Consider the following 22,033-nt stretch of genomic DNA (forward strand, 5'->3'; position numbering starts at 1 on the left):
AGCACAGACGAAAGCTGGCAGTTGGAGAGCAAGCGGACAGCTAAAAATGAAACGCAGTTCTGCTGACTCTGCATTCCCATTTTACCCACCAAGTGGACTACTGGGAAGGGAAAGTGCTGCTGCCATCTTCCTACTACTGCAGCTTGAAAGCAGATTGTGAGATCATTAGTTAAAGCTATGACATCACTGTAAGGCTGGGCAAGGGGGAAAACAATGGTCCTAAAAGGATAAAAATTTTTCTGAGAACATGTCTGTAAGGCATCAAAATATGTGAGGCTTGCCCACTCTTCATCTAGCAGTCCTGAGCTTCCTTGTTTTTAAAATGAAAGTGAGCATAAACTCCCCTAAATGATTTCAGGCTTGCAGCTGTTAGCATGAGACTGAGAAATGCAAGTCCCTTTTTTCTTACAGTCTCAACTCCCTTTGCTCTCACGGACAGAGTTTGGGAGAGGGTAATTCTACAGGAAATGTAGGATACAGCTGGACAAGCGCATTTATGCAACGGTCTATGTTCCCTTTCGTTGCTTTGCTGACCAGAGTGTGCGTGACTCCCTAAAGAACCAAGACCAGTGACATGCTTGTGTCAAAATGCTTGTGTACAACAGGAGAACTGTGAACTTGCAGCTTACCTTTGCTCAAGTGTTAGTTATGGGCTCTATATACCACCATGATTCACCCTGATAGCAAGCATTGGTGGTCAGGATGTGGTTCTTCCCTCAGTTCCTCCAGTCTGGGTTTTCTACCCATGCTTTCAAAGAAGAGCCAACCAACAGTGGTGCAAACAGACAGACAGAGCTGCTATCTTAATGGCACACATTGGCGGAACCGCCCCAACAACATAAGTCCCCAGCTTGTGCAAGGCCTTGGCACGATAATCATGGCTAAGCAGAAGTTATTTGCACAATCTCCAGTTACTATTTAACCCAACACCTAGGGCAAAATGTCAGGCTATTATCTTGCAAAAATGCAGAGACATGTCAAAGGCCATAAAATTTCTTACATGATCTTTCTTAATTCAGGCTCGGAAAAACACAAATAAAAACATGACTCACATATTCTGACAGGGCAGCTGAGTCTCAGCCTCCACTTCTAGCAGTGCTTCAGCAGGCTTGTCCCTCTCATCTTGATTAGGCAGGTTTCCTTCCAAAACAAAAGCTAACAGTTTTGCTCACTACATGAGAAATGAGGGCTAGAGAGCCCGTTTCTTTCTCCACTCTTCTTTAAAACTTATCTCCAAGGGCTAGCCTACGGGCAACAGGCACAGCTTCTCCTTGAAACGCGTGCAGACTGACCGAAGTACAAACAAAATAAGGATTTATATATTTTCCCACAGTTACTCAGTAAGCCTAGAAGTCTCTAGGGAGTTTCTTAAATACACACAATGCCCCGCCCCAGCTGTGCCCGCAGGTGCCCCCAGGGGAATGAAGAGGAGTACAGATACCTCCTAAACAGAAAATTCCCAAGTATTTAGTCCTTGTATGGGCAGACAGCACCCGCGTGCACACACACATACATCTTCATTTTCCTTTATGCTCTTTAGCAGCATTTTGATTGCTTCACCCATCAGATCTTGGCATCACCTGGAGTTTCATCTGAGGCAAACCTAGCACACACCTGGAAGTCATTCCCGCTGGAGGATCGGAGCCACACAGCAGAGGCTGTTGTAGAGAGCAACCTCTAGAGAGCAAGTTATCCCACCCCAAACTAAAGCCAGACAAACTGCAGCCTAGAAAGGCCCATTTCTCTCCACCATGCTCCTTTAATGCTTATGGCAACTAGCTCCCCTGACAAGCCATCTCCAGGAGAGAAGCAGCTCTAATTGGAGCTAATTGGTCCAGGTTGCTTTAGGGTGTTGCAGAGAAGTTTGCTGACAGCAGGCCAGCACTGCATGAACAGGCATGACTGACAGTTCATGTTGGATCAACATCCCATGAGATGATGTGGCAGTCCAAAACAGGCTGGAGTCAGGCATGGGCATGCAGTTCACCATTAGCCAGAGCATCTGATGAAGATGTTGTACATGCTTTTTATTTACAGCCTGGCTTTATGCCAGCCGCAGAAGGACAGATGGCCAATACCTAGTCCATCACAGAGCCTGCTGGTACAGGAGAAACCGCCCAGCTTTTTTGGCACATTTAAAACATCTGATTGAGGTGTTTTGTTTTTTTTTTAGGAAACCAGCACTGTGTGTCATTGTGCCTGAGCACTGTGATTTCGTTGAAGAGTCCCAGTGTTAGATTTACTGTGGCGTCGGAATATGGCTTCATCATGAACCGATTCTGCCTCAGGTCTTGTCTCAGATGTATCATCTATTTTTAAGAGTATCAAATTCAGCATTTAAAAGGGGTTTCAGTAAGAAAGGATGATGCCAACAGAGGTCAGTGCATCACCATAACTCAGTCTCTCCTCATCTTCTCTGGTAAAAATAGGTCACCGTGTAGATCATGTTTTTTTAAATGGGGGAAGTGATTTAAAAGACATTTGTAGGTAACATATTTTAAGAGGAATCATCCTAGTCACTAGCTCATCCTAAGAATAATAATAGAAGAATGAACAACAAAACTCCTTATTTTTAAAGGAAGAGAAAGAACTTTAGTGAAACTAGCATTTTTTGACATTAATTCCTCCTCCACCCCTCAACCACACACAAACCTTTAAAGCAGATGCTGAAAATAAATGAGAAGTTTATAAAATCACCCTACGTGGTTTTAATTATTAGAAAGGTCACTAATGCGACAGGAAATGTACCTTATGAACTATGGCTCACCTTAGGACATTGTCTTTGCATCAACAAGGAACTGTACATGGAAACGTGGAGTTGAAATGGATAAAGCCATTTGTTAAAGTAAACAGGAGGTTTACTTTCTGCCCTATTGAGAAATCCCTGGTGACAGATTGTAGAAAATAGCAACTCTTTCTCAGTGACCTGCCTCTTAAGGAAAATCAAGAGCAAATACCTAGGATAGCCACCTCAAAACCGCCCCCGGCCGCTTTGATGCCTGCATGCTGAGCAGGGATCACCTACACTGAAGAAGTGGTAAGGACACACTCAGAGCTGACTCAAGTTACTCCCACTCATTCTTGTGAAAGTGGGTGCAAACAGACCGCATTGGCGGTGAGTAGGAGGAGGGTGGAGCAACAGCAGCAGCAGCCAGAGGAGGAAAGATAGAGTCTGCAGGGCTTGCTATCAGCTTTCCTGGGCATTAATTTTTGCCTTCCCTTCTCTCAGCAGTTACTCCCACTAGTTCCTATTACCAACCCCTACTTCAGTCCCCACGTCACCAAAACCCACCAGGTGTTAGCTGGAGTAGGAGGCAGCAGATGGGGCTCTGCTGGGGCTCTCCAAATCTGCTAAAGGTTTCTTAAGCAATCCTGTTCATGCCTCAGTTACCCAAGAGGGGAGATCATAGCACAGATGTCTCTCCAGCTCTTCCAGGCAGATGATCTTTGTGTATCTGTACCAAGTTTTCTCTAGCAGGGTATCAACTGTCCTTGGTGTCCTTTACACCCCGCTCTCATACCAGCAGTATAATGAATATCACATGCTGTAGAGAGGGTTATTAATCATGAAAAAGGAAGCTCCTATCAAATGAGGGGAAACAAATTGAGCAATGCCAGGCTTCAGCATCCCTTAACTGAGAGGACTCCTGTGCCAACTTGCATAAACCTCCCCTTGAGAACAGAGCTTAGAGAAGACCTCCAAGCACCAGGAAGGTAGGAGTGGCCACTGTCACTACTCAGTCGCACTGCCTAAAGACACAAGCCTATGCCATCACTCAGTGATCTCCCAGATAACTTCAGTTTTTTGAGCAATGCCACCTACATTTGAGAGAGGAGTCCAGGTCACCAGAACCTTAAGGTGGGATTCAGCTCATCTACCTCCACAGGTGCCTGCAGTGTAGATGTCTACTGATGTCTGCACTACCCAGCTAAGACTTCTTTTGCAATCAAAGAGAGTAAATAATTAAAAGGTGCAACCAGCCTTGAGTAGACATCTGAAAGCAGTTTGCTGAGTTACACCCTAGAACTGCCTGTTTCTCTCTTCCACACAGTGAAGAATTTGTTGGTTTCAAAGCAATAACCTTTTATCAAAGAGCACAAACAAGCTCTCTGGAGAAGGGGAGGGAGCCCTGGCCCATGCAGGAGTCTGACAGAGGGGATAAGTGCACACAGCTGTGGCCAGTCATTCCAGGAGCATGGCCTGCAGAGTATTAAGTGATCCCACACTGGAAGACACAATTCCACATCCCAAATTGTTCCAGGTCAGCAAAAGTACAACCTTCCCCAAGTCAAGATAGCACAGTCAAGTTTGTCCATAGTACTCTATTTTTTGGGGGCAGAAGAAGTAATTTATGCTGAATCACTCAGAAAACCCCACTGTCCCTGAAAACCTTCATGCTACAGCATAATCTCAAGCTAATCTTCATGTTTTTCCCTCCTTTTCTCCACAGCAATATCCCAGGTCATCTGAAGCTTCCATCGTTGGTTTGTAACTCCTAAGAGAAAGCAAACAACTGCTTGAGCTTTTCTGTACATGCATTGAAAAGATAATTTTATATTTCCAGTGATTGTGGCTGTACTGGCTTTTCTGAGTTCCCATCACATGAGGAAGCCCAAGCTGCTCCAAAGAAGCATATGCAAGAGCTGGGGCAGGAGAGAGTAGAAAGGCTGAAGGAGGATTCAAGTACAGGCATGAAGTTCAGCATAAGGCAGGACTGGCCAAAATTAGTCTGCCCTTTCCTTGCCACACAGCATCTGGCAAGGCATTCAGGAGATGATAGCTCAAAATCCACCCATAGGCCTTTACAGATGGGGAAGAGCAGGAGGAGGAAGGCCACTAATCAGGCTTTCTAGCAGGAGCTGATAGTGCCTGTAACATGGAAAGCTTCTGGGTCCATATACACCCTCATTTTCCTAGAGCAAAGTTAAGTACTCTCAAACCAGAGCATGCTCAGCATCCCAAAACAGAAACCAGCCCAGCCCCTTGTAATAGAGGCGAGGCTCCCCTTATCTGCTCCAGACCAGCCTCACACTCCTTGGCTTTCTTGTAGCCTGCTTGTCACTCCTCCAAACGCTTAATGTGACCACGTCACCCCAATTGCATTGACATGGGGATAACTCCATCATCCCCTGTAGTCCCACATCCAGCACCAACACTCCTCACCACACTAGATATAAATGGGTCCACTGTGGACCAGCCCAGCTGTTTGGGTCTCAGGTGATTCAGAAAAGAGGGAAGGTCCTTGCGAAAAATATGGGAGAGCAGCTCAGCTTTTCCCCCATCGCCCTCTCCCTTCAGGTACAAGAACTTATCAGCAGGCAAGGAAAGCCCTGCAGAGGATGGAACAAGCATCTTCGGTTTCCTCTAAGTCCTATATGTCCCTCCAGGTACAATTTTTCCAGTTCAAGCTTTACTTCCAAATTATGGAGCCCACCTTCTCTCACTTGCCTTTTCCTACACCTGCCAGCAACATGTCCTTCCCCTCTCTGTGCCTTCACATTCCTCTTCATCATCACCTAAGCTTCCATGTTAAGTCTCACCACTGATAGCTCTTTCTCTTTCTCTTCATCTTAAAATCCTTCCAGTATATCAATGTTGTGATATCAGCTCTTTGCAGAAGATACCACAGTCTTGACAGGGTATTCACCCATATCCTCTCTTCCCTAACATGACTTGGGTACTGCTAAACACAGAGTTGAACACTTATTTCTTTAAGAAGACAGGAGCTGAATGAGGATGAGGGTCTTGCACCTCCTCAGAGGTTATCACTGCTTGCATTTACAGCTTGTATGAGTCTTATTTTGGTTCAGGAGGAGAACCTGACATCAACACCAACTGTTTCTTCAACTTTGGGGTTGTCAATACTGCAACACGCACCACAAACTCAATAAATCAGTGCTTTAAGCAGCTCAAGCAATCTACAATCCTAGACAAAATAAATTAATCTGCAGCTATTCTGCCCTTCAGCCATTCTTTATATGACACCCAGTTCCTGCTCATACACCTCCCAAGAAGAGGCCTCTTGCTTCTGCAGCCGTTTTCCCAGTCAGGCCCATCTGCTGACCGAAGTCACCCCACGGGTCATCCAGTAGTCTTGTTAATAGTTCATAGAGCAAGTGGATTCTCATTTTCCAAGAGTTTTTTCGTGTGAATAGAGGGTCAAACTTCAATGTCTGTCCTTTGTAGGCTATGCGTTATTACCCTCTGAAATCTCAATCCACATTGGCACAATGATAACAGCAAGAAGGTAGCGAAGATCTGGATTCAAAGTTATGTTTGTGAGTTTGACACTGATGTAAGTATGGAGCATGATAGGGTCAAGGTAAAATAAACAAACTATGCAAAGCCAGGTCATCTCAGCAGGGCAGTTACCTCTTTGTTCTGCCAGGGACCTATTTACCCACAGTAGATAGCACTGGTGAACTTTTTATTTAAAGTCAGCTACTTTGTGTCTGTCCCCTCTCTCAGCAGCAAAAAGAATATCTTTACAGCTTCTCCTTAAGATGAAGCAGATAATCAGAACAATAAATAGATAAACAAAGATTGCTAGAAAAATTATTATGTCTTCTTATCCAGGATTAAGAATTATATTTACATCTTCTTTCCTGCCCGGAGTCCTAGGCACAACAGTAAAAGCCAGTTGAGCAAACTGTACATCCTTGTATTTGCCAATTCCAGGCCTGTGACAGCACGTGGGTGCAGCAGCAATGCCAGCACAACTGTGATGTTTAACCAGCTTCATTCACATCCTAGCTGCACTTACGAATATTTGGAAACACTCAGTTTAGATTGAATAGGTTTTCTCAAAGTCATGTCTTTTCAGGAAGGCAAGAAAAGGCAATCAGGTTCTCACACAAGAGCTAGAAAACACAAAGACCAAAATCTTCCAGTTGAAAGCCTATTCCCAACACAAACAAAAGCATGGAAGAAATCTAAGATTTATCCAGCTCAGTACACGTTAAATATAGTAGTGTGCATTAAACATAGTAAATACTTAGGAAAGTTTATAAAAGGCAGGATGTACACAACAACCCCTCACAAGGGAAACCAGATCCCAGCAGTCACTGCTATCCTGTTGACAAGCTCCTTTATGTTCTGCCTGTCATAGAATCATAGAATCGTTAAGGCTGGAAAAGACCCTTAAGATCATCGAGTCTAACCCTTAACCTAGCACTGCCAAGTCCAACACTAAACCATGTCCCTAAGCACCACATCTGCCCGTCTTTTAAATACCTCCAGGGATGGAGACTCAACCACTTCCCTGGGCAGCCTGTTCCAGTGCCTGACTACCCTTTCGGTGAAGAAATTTTTCCTAATACCCAACCTAAACCTCCCCTGGCGCAGCTTGAGGCCGTTTCCTCTTGTCCTATCGCTTGCTACTTGGCAGAAGAGACCAACCCCCCACCTCGCTACAACCTCCTTCCAGGTAGTTGTAGAGCACGATAAGGTCTCCCCTCAGCCTCCTTTTCTCCAGGCTAAACAACCCCAGTTCCCTCAGCCACTCCTCATAAGACATGTTCTCCAGACCCTTCACCAGCTTCGTTGAGCTTCTTTGGACACGCTCCAGCACCTCCATGTCCTTCTTGTAGTGAGGGGCCCAAAACTGAACGCAGTATTCGAGGTGCAGCCTCACCAGTGCCGAGTACAGGGGAATGGTCGCTTCTCTGGTCCTGCTGGCCATGCTATTTCCGATACGAGCCAAGATGCCATTGGCCCTCTTGGCCACCTGAGCACACTGCTATCTCATATTCAGCCTGCGATTGACCAACACCCCTCCAGTCCTTTTCAGCCAGGCAGCTCTCCAGTCACTCTTCCCCCAGCCTGTAGTGTTGCGTGGGGTTGTTGCGACCCAAGTGCAGGACCCGGCACTGAGCCTTGTTGAACCTCATACAATTGGCCTCGACCCATCGATCCAGCTTGTCCAGATCCCTCTCTAGAGCTTTCCTACCCTCCAGCAGATCAACACTCCCACCCAACTTGGTGTCGTCTGCAAACTTACTGAGGGTACACTCGATCCCCTCGTCCAGATCAATGATAAAGATACTAAACAGAACTGGCCCCAGTACTGAGCCCTGGGGAACACCACTTGTCACCAGCTGCCAACTGGGTTTAACTCCATTCACCACAACTCGTTGGGCCTGGCCATCCAGCCAGTTTTTTACCCAGCAAAGCTATGTCTGTCCAAGCCATGAGCAGCCAGCTCCTCCAGGAGAATGCTGTGGGAAACCATGTCAAAGGCCTTACTAAAATCCAGGTAGACAACATCCACAGTCTTTCCCTCATCCACTAAGTGGGTCACCTTGTCATAGAAGATCAGGTTAGTCAAGCTGGACCTGCCTTTCACAAACCCATGCTGGCTGGGCCTGATCCCCTTGTTGTCCCATACATGCTGTGCAACGGTACCCAGGATGATCTGCTCCATAACCTTCCCCAGCACTGAGGTCAGGCTGACAGGCCTGTAGTCCCCCGGATCCTCCTTCCAGCCCTTCTTGTAGATGGGCATCACATTTGCTAACCTCCAGTCCACTGGGACCTCCCCCGTTAGCCAGGACTGCTGATAGATGATGGAAAGTGGCTTGGTGAGCACCTCCACCAGCTCTCTCATACCTTTGGGTGGATCTCATCCAGCCCCATAGACCTATGTGTGTCTATGTGGTGTAGCAGGTCGCTAACCATTTCCCCTTGGATTATGGGGGCTTCATTCTTCTCGCAATCCTTGTCTTCCAGCTCAGGGGGCTGGGTACCCCAAGAACAACTGGTCTGACTATTAAAGACTGAGGCCAAGAAGGCATTAAGTACCTCAGCCTTTTCCTCATCCTCTGTCACTATGTTTCCTCTCGCATCCAATAAAGGATGGAGATTCTCCCTAGTCCTCCTTTTGCTGCTAATGTATTTGTCGAAACATTTTGTGTTGTCTTTTACAGCAGTAGCCAGATTAAGTTCCAGCTGGGCTTCGGCCCTTCTAATCTTCTCCCTGCATAACTTCATGATATCCTTGTAGTCCTCCTGAGTTGCCTGCCCGTTCTTCCAAAAGTCATAAACTCTCCTTTTTTTCCTGACTTTCAGCCAAAGCTCTCTCTTCAGCCAGGCTGGTCTTCTCCCCCGCTGGCTTGTCTTTTGGCACATGGGGATGGCCTATGACCTATGTTGGGGAGATGATACCCCATCAGCAGGTTACCCCTGGGCAGGCAGCATCCTCTCTGCTGTGGATCTCACCGTGTGGGGTTTACCCACACCAACCACATGCTCAGTCACCCAGAGTGCATCCTCATGAAGGCTATAGGTACTGTATTGTTCCCTACACACACAAAGAGAATGAACCCAGTCCCATACCCCCTTCCTTCATGCCTTCATCCTGCTCAAGGCAAAGGGCTTTTGCCTTACTTTGGTTAACGAGGCTGGAGGACAGCCCCACCATGGTTTTCAGTCAACACTTTCTTTTAGGAAGCAAAAATCACAAAACAATAAATTTTGAAATCAGAAGAGAAGTGAAGTAGTGGGCCTTTGGGCAACAGAAAGAAATTAATCTTCAAACCTTTCTTCAGTTGGGAAGCCATGCTACAACAGGAGAGATCCCAAAGCGCTCAGACCTTGTAGTCTGAGAGCAGCACTATCTATCTCCCTTTAGAGATGGGGGAAGAAGTGGCTGGAGAATTACAAACCAACAAGCCTGGCTTGCATGCCTGGGGAAACTCTAGAAAAAAAATTATGAGGATATTAAGGATTTCTCAAGGGCAAATTGTTTCAAAATGATCTATTTTCCTTTTCTGGCGGAGCAAATGGCCTAGTGGATAGCCAATTTTGCAAATAATTGGGTATTTTTACTCAATAAAGTATCTGCACACACTTCCTACTTTTTTTTTTTTTTTAATTAAAGGTTAGGACACTTGACTTGCCTCCAGACATCCTGCCTTCACATTCCTCTCCAGACTGGGTAAACAGGAAACCTTGTATAATTGTCAATGATCCTTATACCAGTTTGGCATTGACAAGGTGCCAGAGGGCATTAACACCTTTGCTCTTGAGAACCCCCAGCAACTTAATTACCATTGGAATTATGACTAGGGAAAAAAACAACAGCCTGATTGTTGAGCAAACATTAGAATGAGCTGAACATTTTATTTCTCAATCAAGATGTTTTTGTGCAGCTGTATGGACTCACCCCCCTTCCAGGGCAAGGTAGGAGTGAAGCAGAGCGATGGGCCAAGAGCCTTTATCCTGTTTTACCAATTATCTGATCAAGTAGAGCAGGAACAAAGTCCTTGCTAATGACCTAAATTAATCATCTAGAATAAGTGTCCGAAAAGTACCTAATGCCATTTTTACAGTAGACTTCAGGTAACAATAGTTGTTTCTTTCAAAAGTGCTAGGAGGAACCCCTTGCCAGGAGAGGGATGCTGGCTCTGAAGAAAACAGCTAATTCTAGGGGCAATCTGGATACAGCCCCATAGCAACTGTGCTTAATATTTCTGAATGGCTAACCGCAGTTTCTCTGCTCCTCTATGCATGTGTTATTGTGGGAGATTATCCTCATGAGGCACTGAGTACTTACTCCCTGCTTATAGTGTCTGAGGGCTAACTCAAGGCTTTGAATAGCAGTGGTGGAAAGTCCAAATACCTCAAAGAAAGACACTGAAACATATTGTCTGGTAAATGATGAGTATTATTGACCTGCTTGTAACATGACAAAGTGTCAGCATTAAGGATCTGGAGATGTATTATGTGCTGTGTATTTTTCCAGGCAGTAAAAAGATAGCAAATTCAATGCCAAGGCTAGATTTCACTGGATACCTACAGGTCTTAAGCATTCTCAAATAATTAAAGTAAGCCTTTCCCTAGAATATAACGAGAGAAATACAAGCAAAAGACAGATTAAAAAGAGTTGATTCAATGAAGAGTTGTTGCATGTGCACTGGGCTTTTCTTAAAAACAGCTTCTGGAGCTCCTCCTGAGATCCAGTAGATCTGATGCTTGTAAAGATTAACCTTACTCATTTTACCCTAACAATACTATGGCATCATGAAACAGGATATGTGTCTCATAAGAAAGAACTCTAAAGTGAATGATAGTTTGCTTCGCTAATGGTCTGTAAAGGACTGCTTAGTGTTCCCAAAGTTAAGTGAACTTAGGGGAAAGGTAATTCCAGCAGGGCGAGATCACGACCACCGCCTCAAGGACCACCCACTCAAGAAACCCACCGACCCAAAAGATTAAGGAAGTAAAAGTCTCGAGAATCATACTGAGCATGCGTAGTAATTTACATGGCAGACGAAGAATTTTAACCAATCATTTAACAAAGTGACAATAAATATGTATTAGATGATTGTATAAGTAATTGTTGGTTTACATCAATGGTGTGATGGTTTGTACCATGCACCCATATTTGCGCATTTACGTAATAAAGGAAAATACCTCAACTCTGTGTGTGAATTGGGCGATGCACACTGGGTAACGGACCCAAGTTTTTGGGACAACAGATCCCCACAGACCTGTATCCTCCAATGGGGCAGAAGCTGCTGCCCCAGCTTGGACCAAAAGGATCACAATATTTCAGTGAATACAGCACAGTGTTGGGTCATTATTTAAATAGCCTCTAAAAACACACCTTGACATAGTGCTTTCTGTACCACTGTGGTATAATCAGCTCCTGCTCACTGGGAAATGAATGAAAGTCATGGAGTTGTAGGCATCAGGGACGGTCTTGTTGGGGTCCAGGTTTGCACAAAGCCAGGAAACATTGAGAAACCCCCTCCACAGCACTCTCTGTTTTTACATGGGCTCATTTGTCAGCATTGTCCAAAGTACATTAGACTTATTCACTTGCAAGATGCTGTTTCTGCCCTGTCTGCAGACCACGCAGGAGAAGCAGCGGGAAGGGGTGAGCAACCTCACTTCCATTGCTCACCCACTCAGTCTGGCCAGGTTTTGGACAGGACTTGGCTCACTGCAGGTGTGCTGAGGCCTTTGGGGAACCCCTAAATTCAAGAGTCAGCTTTGGTGTGGGCAAAGGGAGAAATGTCAATAGGCCAGATTTGCCCTCCCAGAGAAGAAAGAGGAGGTGAGGGTAATGAAGCAAGAAACCCGAGCAGATATATACAGCATTGAAGGCAGGGACAAGGTCTTCAAACTCAATACTGAGCAATAGGGACCACAAAGAGAGGGAAGAAAGCTGACAAGAAGTGAGATGATTGCTCTAAATTCAGAGAGTAAACTCAGGGGCAAGAGAAGAAAAAGGCAATCTAAAGGGAAAAGGGAAAAAGGAGAAAAAGACTTGCAAGAGGAAAGGAAGAGAGAAGTCATGCAAGAAGAAGTGAAGCCATGCATGCAATAAGAAGATATGGAAAGCAAAGGGAAGACCATGTGTCTATGTGCAAATATGACCCCTGACAGGACGACTCTATGGAGCATCAGTTTTCGGTATCACAGGCCATCCTGGAAGCTCGCAGCCTGTTTGTACCCTGACCGTGTGTGGTCACTCAGCAATTTCATGGTAATATCTGAATGCAGAAAAAAACCCAAACGTAAGCATATTTTAAATATGGTTGCATAGTATATTTTCAACAGCATAAATGGTGTCCTAAAGATAAGACAGAAGAATTCATGACAAGCCAAATGGAAACAGGCTAGCAAGGATGTAAAAATGGAGTCTGGATACTACGAATAAGTCTGATCACCAAGAAAACACCTTGGGGGGAGTCCCACAGCAGAGGAACAGTCCGGTTCAAGTCATCACTCTTAAAATGTTTATTAAAATCTGCTGTATCATTGCTGGTACCTCACTGTAACATGAAAAAAACAAACCAGGAGTCAGATTCTACTTCGAGAACCACAGGCTTGAAAACCCAGAACTGGGCATCAGAAAGTTCAACAAAACTAAGCTTGAGCTTGAAGAGGTTTATGGAAAGTCACAAAAGCTACCAAGGTGTAAAACAGATTAATTTTACCTCTCTAACCTATTGCATCATGCCACGGGCTCACCGAACAAGGAATATCTTCAATTCCAAACAAGCACACTCTTAAATGTGGATTTAGAAGTCCTCACAGAGATAAATTCTCCAGTTCATGGGACTACTTCTTGTCAGAATTACTACAAGATGCAAACATTTCTTCTTCGTTATTTAACATCAGTGTTCAAGCAGCGTAGAAATTCTGTGGGATCCCTTTCACACCTAGGCCTGTTATCTGTTTAAAAAAATAAAAAATAAAAAAAAGGAAAAAGATAAATCTCCAACTGAGTACAACATTCAAATGTTGTACAACAAATATCATAGCAACCTACCCCTACTTCAAGAGGAGCCCAAAAAGAGTCATTATATGGACTTCTTTAGAACTCTTTAAGACTAAGATTTTTAAGATTATCAAGCACCACTCAATAATTTTGCTAATTTACACATTATCTGTGGCCCTTACATGTGGTCCTTATCTCTGTATTAACCAAACAAGTCATAGCAACTTTTAATGCGTTTTGCCCATGCAAGACAAATGTGAGTTTGCAAAATACCAATTTCCTTCTAGAACTGGAGAACTGAGAAGAGAGATAAAAAAGACAAGGCTCAAAATTATCTTTTGGTATTTAACTCTCCTCTGGGCTCCTAAGCTCCGCTGCTTGAGAAATAGATCAGTTCTCAGCCATGGGAAATCTGTTCCAAGCACTGCTTTCAATTAGAAAGTCCCAGATCCCAGATTAGATCCCCATCCCTCCTGGAACATGTCTTCATCCTATTGCCAAACTGATAATACAGTTTGCTTTATTCCATTTCCCCTCATTTACAACCCTTCCATTTTGTGCTATGGTCAATTTTTAGAGAATGATGGCAACTGTTGTTTCAGAACTGCATTTTATTTTCCTGATGTAGCTTTTAATAATGGACTGGAAAATGAAGCGAGAAACAAGTTTTGGATTCAAGAGCCCAGGACAAAAATGTGGATTATTAGTTACTCAAAACATAGCACCCACTTTTAACAGACTAAAAAAAATCCTGAGGGTTTTGTGATTGGGATGCAAAGCTTTGCCCTGGTGAATTTCAGCATTTAATTGTTAAAGGAGCAATCTGTTGCAAATATTTAGATAGCCTGGTACAATTAAAAGATGAGAATTAAGGGAGTGAAACTTCCAAAACTGATGAAAGTACAATAAGATATAGGAGCAAGACACAATTCCTTGCAGCGTATTACAGAATACGCTATGCAAGACAGACCCAGATCTACCGGCTGCCTTCAGATCCCAGCTGGATATCGACTTTGGCTAACCAGCCTATCAACATTATTACTAGAAATTTCTCCACATCTTCCTTCCAAATGCATGAGCAGCTGTGCAAAAGCAGCTGTGCCCAGCCAGGGGATGAGCAACACATCTGGACACAGCACATCAGGTGAGTGGGATGAGCGAGGGCAGCTGGGGGGCACCTCACCCTCCGAGTGCAAGGCTTGGCTGGTCTGACATATAGAAAGAAATAAAATCTGCTCACCTTGAATATCTCTCCTGCCTGAGGTTCCTTGGCTAAGGTGGCCTCATCCAGTCCATCGTATGCAGAAGTCACGTACATTTCTGAGTAGTCTTTTCCACCAAAGCAGCAAGAGGTGATCCTCGGAGTAGGAAGCCTCACAGTTTGGATTCTTTTTCCTGGGAAAAAATATGTGATTGTTTCCTAATGTCCGTTTTCTAGGAAGTGTGTAAATAGGAATGTACTATTAGTGCACTTGGTACAGCTGTGGCATTTACTCAGAAGGCATCTCCCCTTCAGACAGGCCATATCCAAAAGAACAGTTTGTGGGGAAACAAAATTCTTTCATCTGCCTCATCTCTAACTATTTTTCAGCCTCTCCGCTATATCTGCGAGGCTTCATTTCCTTTTCTCAAAACAAAACAATAAAGTATTTGAAGCCAGGAAGGGCAGAGACACCTGGGCCTGGGATGGCTGTCATTCCCTAACAGCGTTTCCCAGTTAAATGTTTCAACACTGAGAATTTTTTCTTTTTTAATTGCAGGTTTACAATGTTTCTCACAATAGATATGCAGTGTTGTTTGGTTTTTTTTTTAAAGTGGCATTATTAAGAAGTGGTGTGCTGCATCAGCAGACTGTGGGAGCAGGAGCACTCAAGGCTGGGGGGCAGCACGGGGAGCAGCGCTCTCCACGTGATGGGGGCCCGGACCAGCGATGCTCATGGCAGCCCACGGGGCAGAGATGGGCAGTAAACGACACTTTCTTAGCTCACCTTCAAACCATTCTTCCTGGCTGCCTTTCCTCTCGCGTTTGTGGCACATAGGTGACACTCAGAATGCACGTGCTGGTGGAGGCCTTACCTGTCTCTGGGTCTATACGAATGACTCTCCCGCCATCAATACAGGCCACCCAGAGCTTCCCTTCTGCATCAATGCACATTCCGTCGGGCATTTTCTCCTCCTTTTCTAGATGGTACAAAAGTTTGGGGCAGGCTGCAGGGAGAGTTACGAATCCGGTGTTACATGGGCTGGTACCAGTTCTGTATCAGACCCCAGTCTAACATCTTCCACGCTCTTGGAAACAGATAAGTTCATTTTCTGTGACAAAGACATGCTGCAAAATTTATATCACATCCGCATTTAGCAGATGTGTTAAAAGCCTAACTTAGCCTGGCAGAAACAAGCCCCCAGTAGAGCCATTGCGATTGGGGATTGTACTGAATTAGGGCTCCTATTATTTTACCAAGGAAGGGAACAAAATGCCTCTGTCCCTCTTGTTAACCTACTAGCTGACCGCCATACCACGACTGCTGCAAGCACAGTAACTTTTCCTGAACTTTCATTGCTCATGGCAGCCTGGACGTCTTTTTATGAGCAATCACATCAGTAATGACTTGAATTTAAATGGTGGTAATAAACAATCTTTCATGGGTAAAGATGAAGAACTTTACTTATTTTAATGGCCAATCAAGCCACCAGTTTTGATTAAGCCTGGACACCAAGTGCTAGCGGTCTAGGCTGCAGCACGGACAGGTCGGTGAGCACATGCACAGACCATGGAGCGGTGCCCACAGGCAGCGGTCTGCCTGCTCTGACCCAGCACCTTATGGCCATTACGCCACTCAAAAATAGATGGTCACCAGCATAAAGCCAAGGCCAGGAAACTCAAACTTATTATGTTTTTGTATTTGGGGGAGAAAAAGTAGCATTGAATCTTCTTTAGAAATCTTATCTCCTAAAATCTGTAGAAACAGATTTTCTTGGCATAATGAAATCTGAGTAACTGTAATTAGTCGCACAATTTTCACTCATGATTACACAGAGTCCACACTGATTAGAGTACAAAGGCAGTTCAGCCACTTAAATTCCCATGGAGTATAATGGATTGATACAGCACAAAAATATTTCACAGAGTTTTGAAATGAGGTTACATCCATTTTGCTTGCACTTAAATTTCCTTTTTGAAGATATTATAATAAAAAATGTTTGTCTAGAAAATGAATTTAAGTGAAATTTGCCAAACATCTGAAGGCAATTTTAATTTCAAAATTGGGAATCTTCAGTCACAATGATAACTTGATTCTTTAAAAACATTTCTGTGATATACATGCATGCACAGTCTGTATTTGTATTTATGGAGCTAGTACAATTGAAGCATTCCAGTAGATGGCACTCAAGAATAAATAGCTTCCTATAAGCTAATTCTCACTCTGCAGTATAAATGGCTTCTTCCCTGCAACTCCTTGAACGAGCCTAGATATAAGCCATCTATCGAGATGAAAGTAAGTTGAAGGACTGTCAAAAGTTTGTTCACCAAATACACCTGGTTTGTAAGTAAACTTCAGAAAAATCACAGTCTGCTGACAAGCTGTGACCAGAAGATATGAGATCTGTCAAATAAATCACTGCATACTACACACCCAGGTCTTGCTGCAGAAAGAGTAATAGCACTACTTGTCACCGAGTTTAGAAAAGCACGTGTACCGATGTTTCCAGTGCGCACATCATAGCTGAAGGCATGCACAGCGTATGCCAGGCTGTCGATGTGAAAGAAGGTCCTGTGGTCCAGGGACCAATCCAGACCGTTGGAGATGTCCAAGTGGTCTAACTGTTTTATTACCGAATGGTCGGGGAAAAGGGTATAGAGAGCGCCTTGCTGCCTCACTCGGACCCCCGGTGCCGTCTCTTCAGCCATCGTACCTGAAATGGCAGTGGGAGTGCCGGTTAGAAAGTGGAAGCTTGCTCCACATGCCTGATCAAAAACCTCCTCGAAGTGTTACTAGGAGGTCCTAGGGAGAAAGGGACTAACCAGGTCCTGTCAGGTGGATGAGAAGGAGGAAAAGGAGGTCAGGAGCAGCTGCCTCCCACAGAGGTGATCCTGGCCAACGAAAGGACAAGTTTCTGTGTAGCCATGAGGTTTAAGTCATAGGCCCCAAAGACCCAAAGGAGCACCACAATGTGCCGGGGGCTGAGGCTTTGCTCACAGCAAAAGCCGAGATGCAGGCAAGCATCATGTGCGCTTTTTGTTGTTGTTCTTTGTAGGCTACTTTTATCATTTAAATGGGCTGTGACTTAAAATACAGGCGCTGTAAATCACAGTTATCTCAGAAGCAAGTGGAGAATACCACAGAAGTGAGATTTTTTTCTTAATGAATTTATGCTTCTGTGTTACACTAGTTATTTAGTTTCTGATTGTCACTTCTCCAGAAAGGAGAGAGCTCTGCAGCAACGGGATGGGAAGCACTCAAGGGGGGCATTTATGCCTTCTTTTAACTGTGACAGACCGTCTCTGTTGGATTCTCCTTTTAGAAGACCTCACGAGCTTCTTTTACAACACTTGGCCAAAACCCCTGTTGAAAGCATTGATCCACCGTGCACAGCTCGGAATGGGTGTGCAAAGCAGGTTTCTCTCTCTTATTCTTGCCTTTAACTCTAGCGACACATTAGCCCTTGAGCATAACTGTGAGTGAACCAAATTTCCTGACTTTTTGGCAAATTTGAAATCAGAAGACATGGGTAGCTGTCAAAACAAATACAGAGCCATTTTCATTCCCATTAGTCATGCTCCACTTCCAGCGCAGATTGCTGTGCTGGGCTTATCATTTATATGTGAGGGAAAAAAAGCACGGGAGGATCCTGGGTGCATTGCAACCAGTGGCAAAAGTCCCTCTTGCCTTCAGGAGGCTGAGTATCTCTCCGCACATCCCTGTTTCCCACGGGCTGACCTGGGAGGCTGTACACGAAGGGTGCAAGCCAAAGTGCATCTTCTGCTCTAGGAGCTGCATCCTTCTCTACACCTCCAGAAACCTTGCCACCTGCGTGAGCCCTTCACCGGCTTTTCACCTCCTGTGTAGGCAGATGTTTGAAAAACACCATCCGCCAAGTAGAAGGTGAGCCTTCCTGCTGGACAGCCCTTGTCAACAGCCTCTGTCCTTCTTTAGGTCACAGGACGCGGGGCCCCTTGTCCTCCTCCATCGGGCAGTAACTGAGCAGAGCATTCACAAGACAGCTCATGCTTGCGACAGTGGTTTTTGTGGGGAACTCAACAGAGGAATTGAGAACACGGAATAAAATGCACTATATAAAATACACAGTAATTAGTTCCTCTCTGCTCCGGGGGGAATTTCTGCCAGGAACTTACCAGCAAAAAACCTCCCCTTTGGATCCACTTTCCCATCATTGAACCTGTTGTGGGGTTTATCCTGCTCGAGCTCGAGGATGGTGGTGACCACCTGAGTGTCCCAGTCCAGAAAGGCAAACCTGGTCCCCAGGGCGATGACGTAGCCCCCGCACTGACGCAACGCCACCGAGCCAACACGGGCATCTGCAGGCAAGACGGAGTGGGAGATGGCAGGCGGCTCCGGAGCCATCAGTCAGCCCTACCCCTCCCCAGCTCACTGAGGGCATCTGGGCTTGACTGGGACATCGCTGACCCAGGAAAGGCTGTGCTGATGCTAAGTTCTTTCTCCCCTGGGATCACTAGCACATCTCATGTGCTCTATGTTCTCCAGATCTTTCCACCTTCCGGGCAGACACAGCTATTAGGACTGTACCTTTTCCTCTGCAGGTCCCAAATGAAACATGCTTTCCCATTTGGGCTTAGTAAGGGCAACATGTGCATGGCCCTCCACACCTGAGCACGGTCCCTTCTGCTCGGCTGGCTCGGGCCACACCATGCTCAGCAACACGTTGTGGAGGGACAGGGTCTGTGGCCCCATGGAAAATAAGGGAGACCACAATGCTGCAGGACTCCTACCAGGAGGGATGGACAGGGGCAGACAGAGGAGACTCCCAGGATGAAGTGGTAAGTAAGGACTCTTACCCACAGATACACTCTGCACCTCATTGGTGAGTGGGCTCCAGCGGCAAACTTTCTGTGAGTTAATGTCTACATAGACGAGTGCGTTCTCCCTTTCTTCCCAGACCGGGCACTCTCCCATCCTGTTCTTCTCCTTCACGACGGACTCGATTTTGATGGAGGAGGACATGGTCTGAGAGGAAGAGGGTCAATAAAAGATTTAATCATAAGCTCTCGTTGCATCAATTTTTCACACTTACGATGCTTAAAACCAGAGTTTGTAAATGGCAAAGCCCTCCAAATCCCACATGACAGAGTAATTTAGGAGGTTCCTGTGACATTTCCATGGCCTCATGGGTGGAACTGAGCTTGAGGAGCCAAGGCTTCTCCTTAGCAAACCTTTCCTAGGCAAGAGACTTTAAACCGGCTCCTGCCGGGGGGTGTTCATGCCCCAGCTGCTCCGTCCCCCTGTCCCCGTTGCAGCGGGGTGCCCGCAGGGCCACCAGCCACTCAGCCACCACCCTGGCAGAGGGTGCCCGATGCCTCACCTCTGTGTTCAGAACCCATTTGATGCCCTCCAAAAGAGGTAGCTCGGCCCCTGGGCCTGCCCTACCGCTGCTGCCGTGTGGGATGTGAGCAATAGCCTCCACCATTCAGCTCTTACAAAAGCAAGAGGCCTGCTCCCTGCCTCAGTCACCGCTAATGGAGGCGATGAGGCTGCTACACCCTCCGGCCTCAGCACATTTTTTCCACAGATCGAAGAGATATTTCCTGGGAGGAAGCCAGTCCCTGGCATAACGCTATTCCTATGGATTACTGTCTTCAAGCGGGCATTGTTTCCTAGTAGGTGAGCTGGTGATAAGGTTTACAGATAATTAATTAGCGCTAATGCGCTTCAAAGTACGTGGGAAGAGCCAGTAATCACCATGAGTGGAAACGCCAGGGCTGCGGACCTGGGATCTTCCCTGCTCCGCCGCCCCAGGCATGCAGGGCAAGGAGTCACGCAGCCAAGGTGAGGTCTAAACAACCCATTTATCAAATATATCCTTCTCCTTTCCAAGAAAAATGGCCACGAGAGGCCGGGCAGTGACCTGCTCCGGCACAGAAAGGCACAGGCAAACAGCATCAGTCTAAAGTGCAAATGAGGATAGGCCGCAAGACGCCAGTAAAACCTCCATAAACCTGTTAAGCCATGCTTGAGCTGGAGGAGAGTTTCTCTTGGGTTAAAGTTTTGTGTCATGTGGCTGCCATATCTGGGACCTGACGCTTAGGGACACAACTCTGACTTTATGGTATCATGGTCCGGAAAACACAGACCTGCTCTCACCCCAGTAGGAAGACAGGGTTCGGCAGCAGCCCAGCATCCACGTGGCTCCCACGGAGGCAGAAAGTCGCCAGATCGGCAACAGCCAGTGTGTATTTGTCTTGTTGATCGTTTCATTGACCCAACTGAGCCTTATTAAACCTTTCTCTTCCCACCAGCTCCCTTTTCATTTGCTGCCCCTTCTCCAGCTTCAGCAGCAACAAAACAGGGGCTGGCAGGTAAGCCATGGTGAAATCCCGGTTCACAGACCCCTCCCGCACACCGCACGAGGCGTGCGCAATCACGCCACTGCCAGCTGTTTCACAAGGCACAGGCAGGGGAGAAACCAACCTGCCTGCACCTGCTGCCTGCTTACTCCTCTCAAGCCCTCCCCGCGATGCTGTGGAGACCTGCCCTGTCCCATGGAGCCGCAGCGCACGTCCGCCTTCCCCGGCTCCATGTCCAGCCTCAGCATTTCTCCCCTCCACCGAAGAAATAGTGTCCCTCCAGCTGGGGGGTTTCTCCAAACAGCTGAATATTTTTGGCTCAGATTTCCCCCCTGGTTTTAAGAGGAGGGCAACTGGAAGGGAAGATTTGTGCCTTGCTGGCTGAGGTTTCACTAATTTTTACAAGCAGTTGAAAGTGGAGGCTTTTAACAGGAAGGGTCGTCCTAAGAGGCAGCGCTGCCCTCCAAAAGAGTCCCCCCAAGCTGGCAGGGATGCAGCGCCCGGTCCCCCCCCGCCGTGCCCGGTGATCCACCTCCCGCCACACCCTTCCTACCAGCACCCCATGTAGCAGCAGCATTTCACAGAATACAGCATATCAGAGGGAAAAATGAGGGAATGACCCCAAAAAGCCCTCTTCAAAACATCCTGGCTTCCTCAGTCCCCAGGCATTCTGCCGCCTGGCACCTTTTGGTTCAGCACCTCGCACCCTGCTTGCCACAGCACTGACCCATCAGAGATGAGCGTGTAGGGAAAAAAAAAAAAGCAATTCCAAGCAGAAAGCACCAAACCCTGCCGTATTCTCCCCAAACAAAATCCCTGAGGAGAAAAACATCATGTTCATCCTGCCCATATCCTCTCTGCAACATTTTGTTGGTGTTTTAGCCTCCTGGACTCGTGCCTAAACCCCTCACAGAGAGCAAGGGGCTGACAGGTGTCACCAAAACGTTTTCCAAGTTTAACTAACTGTTTAAAGTTATCAGAATTTGGATACCATAAGAAAAATTTCCTGGTAATGTAAAAACATCCAGTCTGCTCTAACACCTAAAACCTCTTTCTGGTAGCTACTTGAAAATAGCCTTTCTAATCCTCAGTCCCCATCCCTTTTCAAATGATCTCGACAAAAATTGGTCATTTCAGTACCCCTAAGATACGGGTGAAATACAAACTAATGACTGGCCTTAAAAGGTTTCTTTGCTGTTTTTCTCTCTCCCCCCTGCAAGCACAGATCATTTAATTTTTAATTTCAAGCTGAAGCTTTGAA

General features: G+C 46.0%; 1 protein-coding gene across 4 annotated transcripts in view; it reads right to left on the reverse strand.

Moving 5' to 3' along the window:
• Positions 1-22,033, reverse strand: part of LOC104019308 (regucalcin) — a 33,587-nt gene that overhangs the window by 6,215 nt on the left and 5,339 nt on the right. For 2 of the 4 annotated variants that reach the window (XM_009472548.2, XM_087758469.1), the window contains exons 2-7: positions 19,267-19,435; positions 18,586-18,768; positions 16,929-17,144; positions 15,306-15,437; positions 14,470-14,624; positions 12,528-13,183 (exon numbers count right to left, since the gene is read on the reverse strand). In XM_009472548.2, coding sequence (XP_009470823.1) covers positions 13,133-13,183; positions 14,470-14,624; positions 15,306-15,437; positions 16,929-17,144; positions 18,586-18,768; positions 19,267-19,432 — 903 coding nt within the window. In that variant the 5' untranslated portion in view covers positions 19,433-19,435 and the 3' untranslated portion in view covers positions 12,528-13,132. Of the gene's footprint in view, positions 1-12,527; positions 13,184-14,469; positions 14,625-15,305; positions 15,438-16,928; positions 17,145-18,585; positions 18,769-19,266; positions 19,436-22,033 lie in introns of those variants that run through there. The other 2 variants (XR_015704962.1, XR_015704963.1) reach the window with 2 other exon arrangements.

The sequence above is a fragment of the Nipponia nippon genome, unplaced genomic scaffold, assembly GCF_047370975.1.
Source record: "Nipponia nippon isolate SJK-2023a ecotype South Korea unplaced genomic scaffold, ASM4737097v1 scaffold_2, whole genome shotgun sequence".
Classification (NCBI taxonomy): Eukaryota; Metazoa; Chordata; class Aves; order Pelecaniformes; family Threskiornithidae; genus Nipponia; species Nipponia nippon.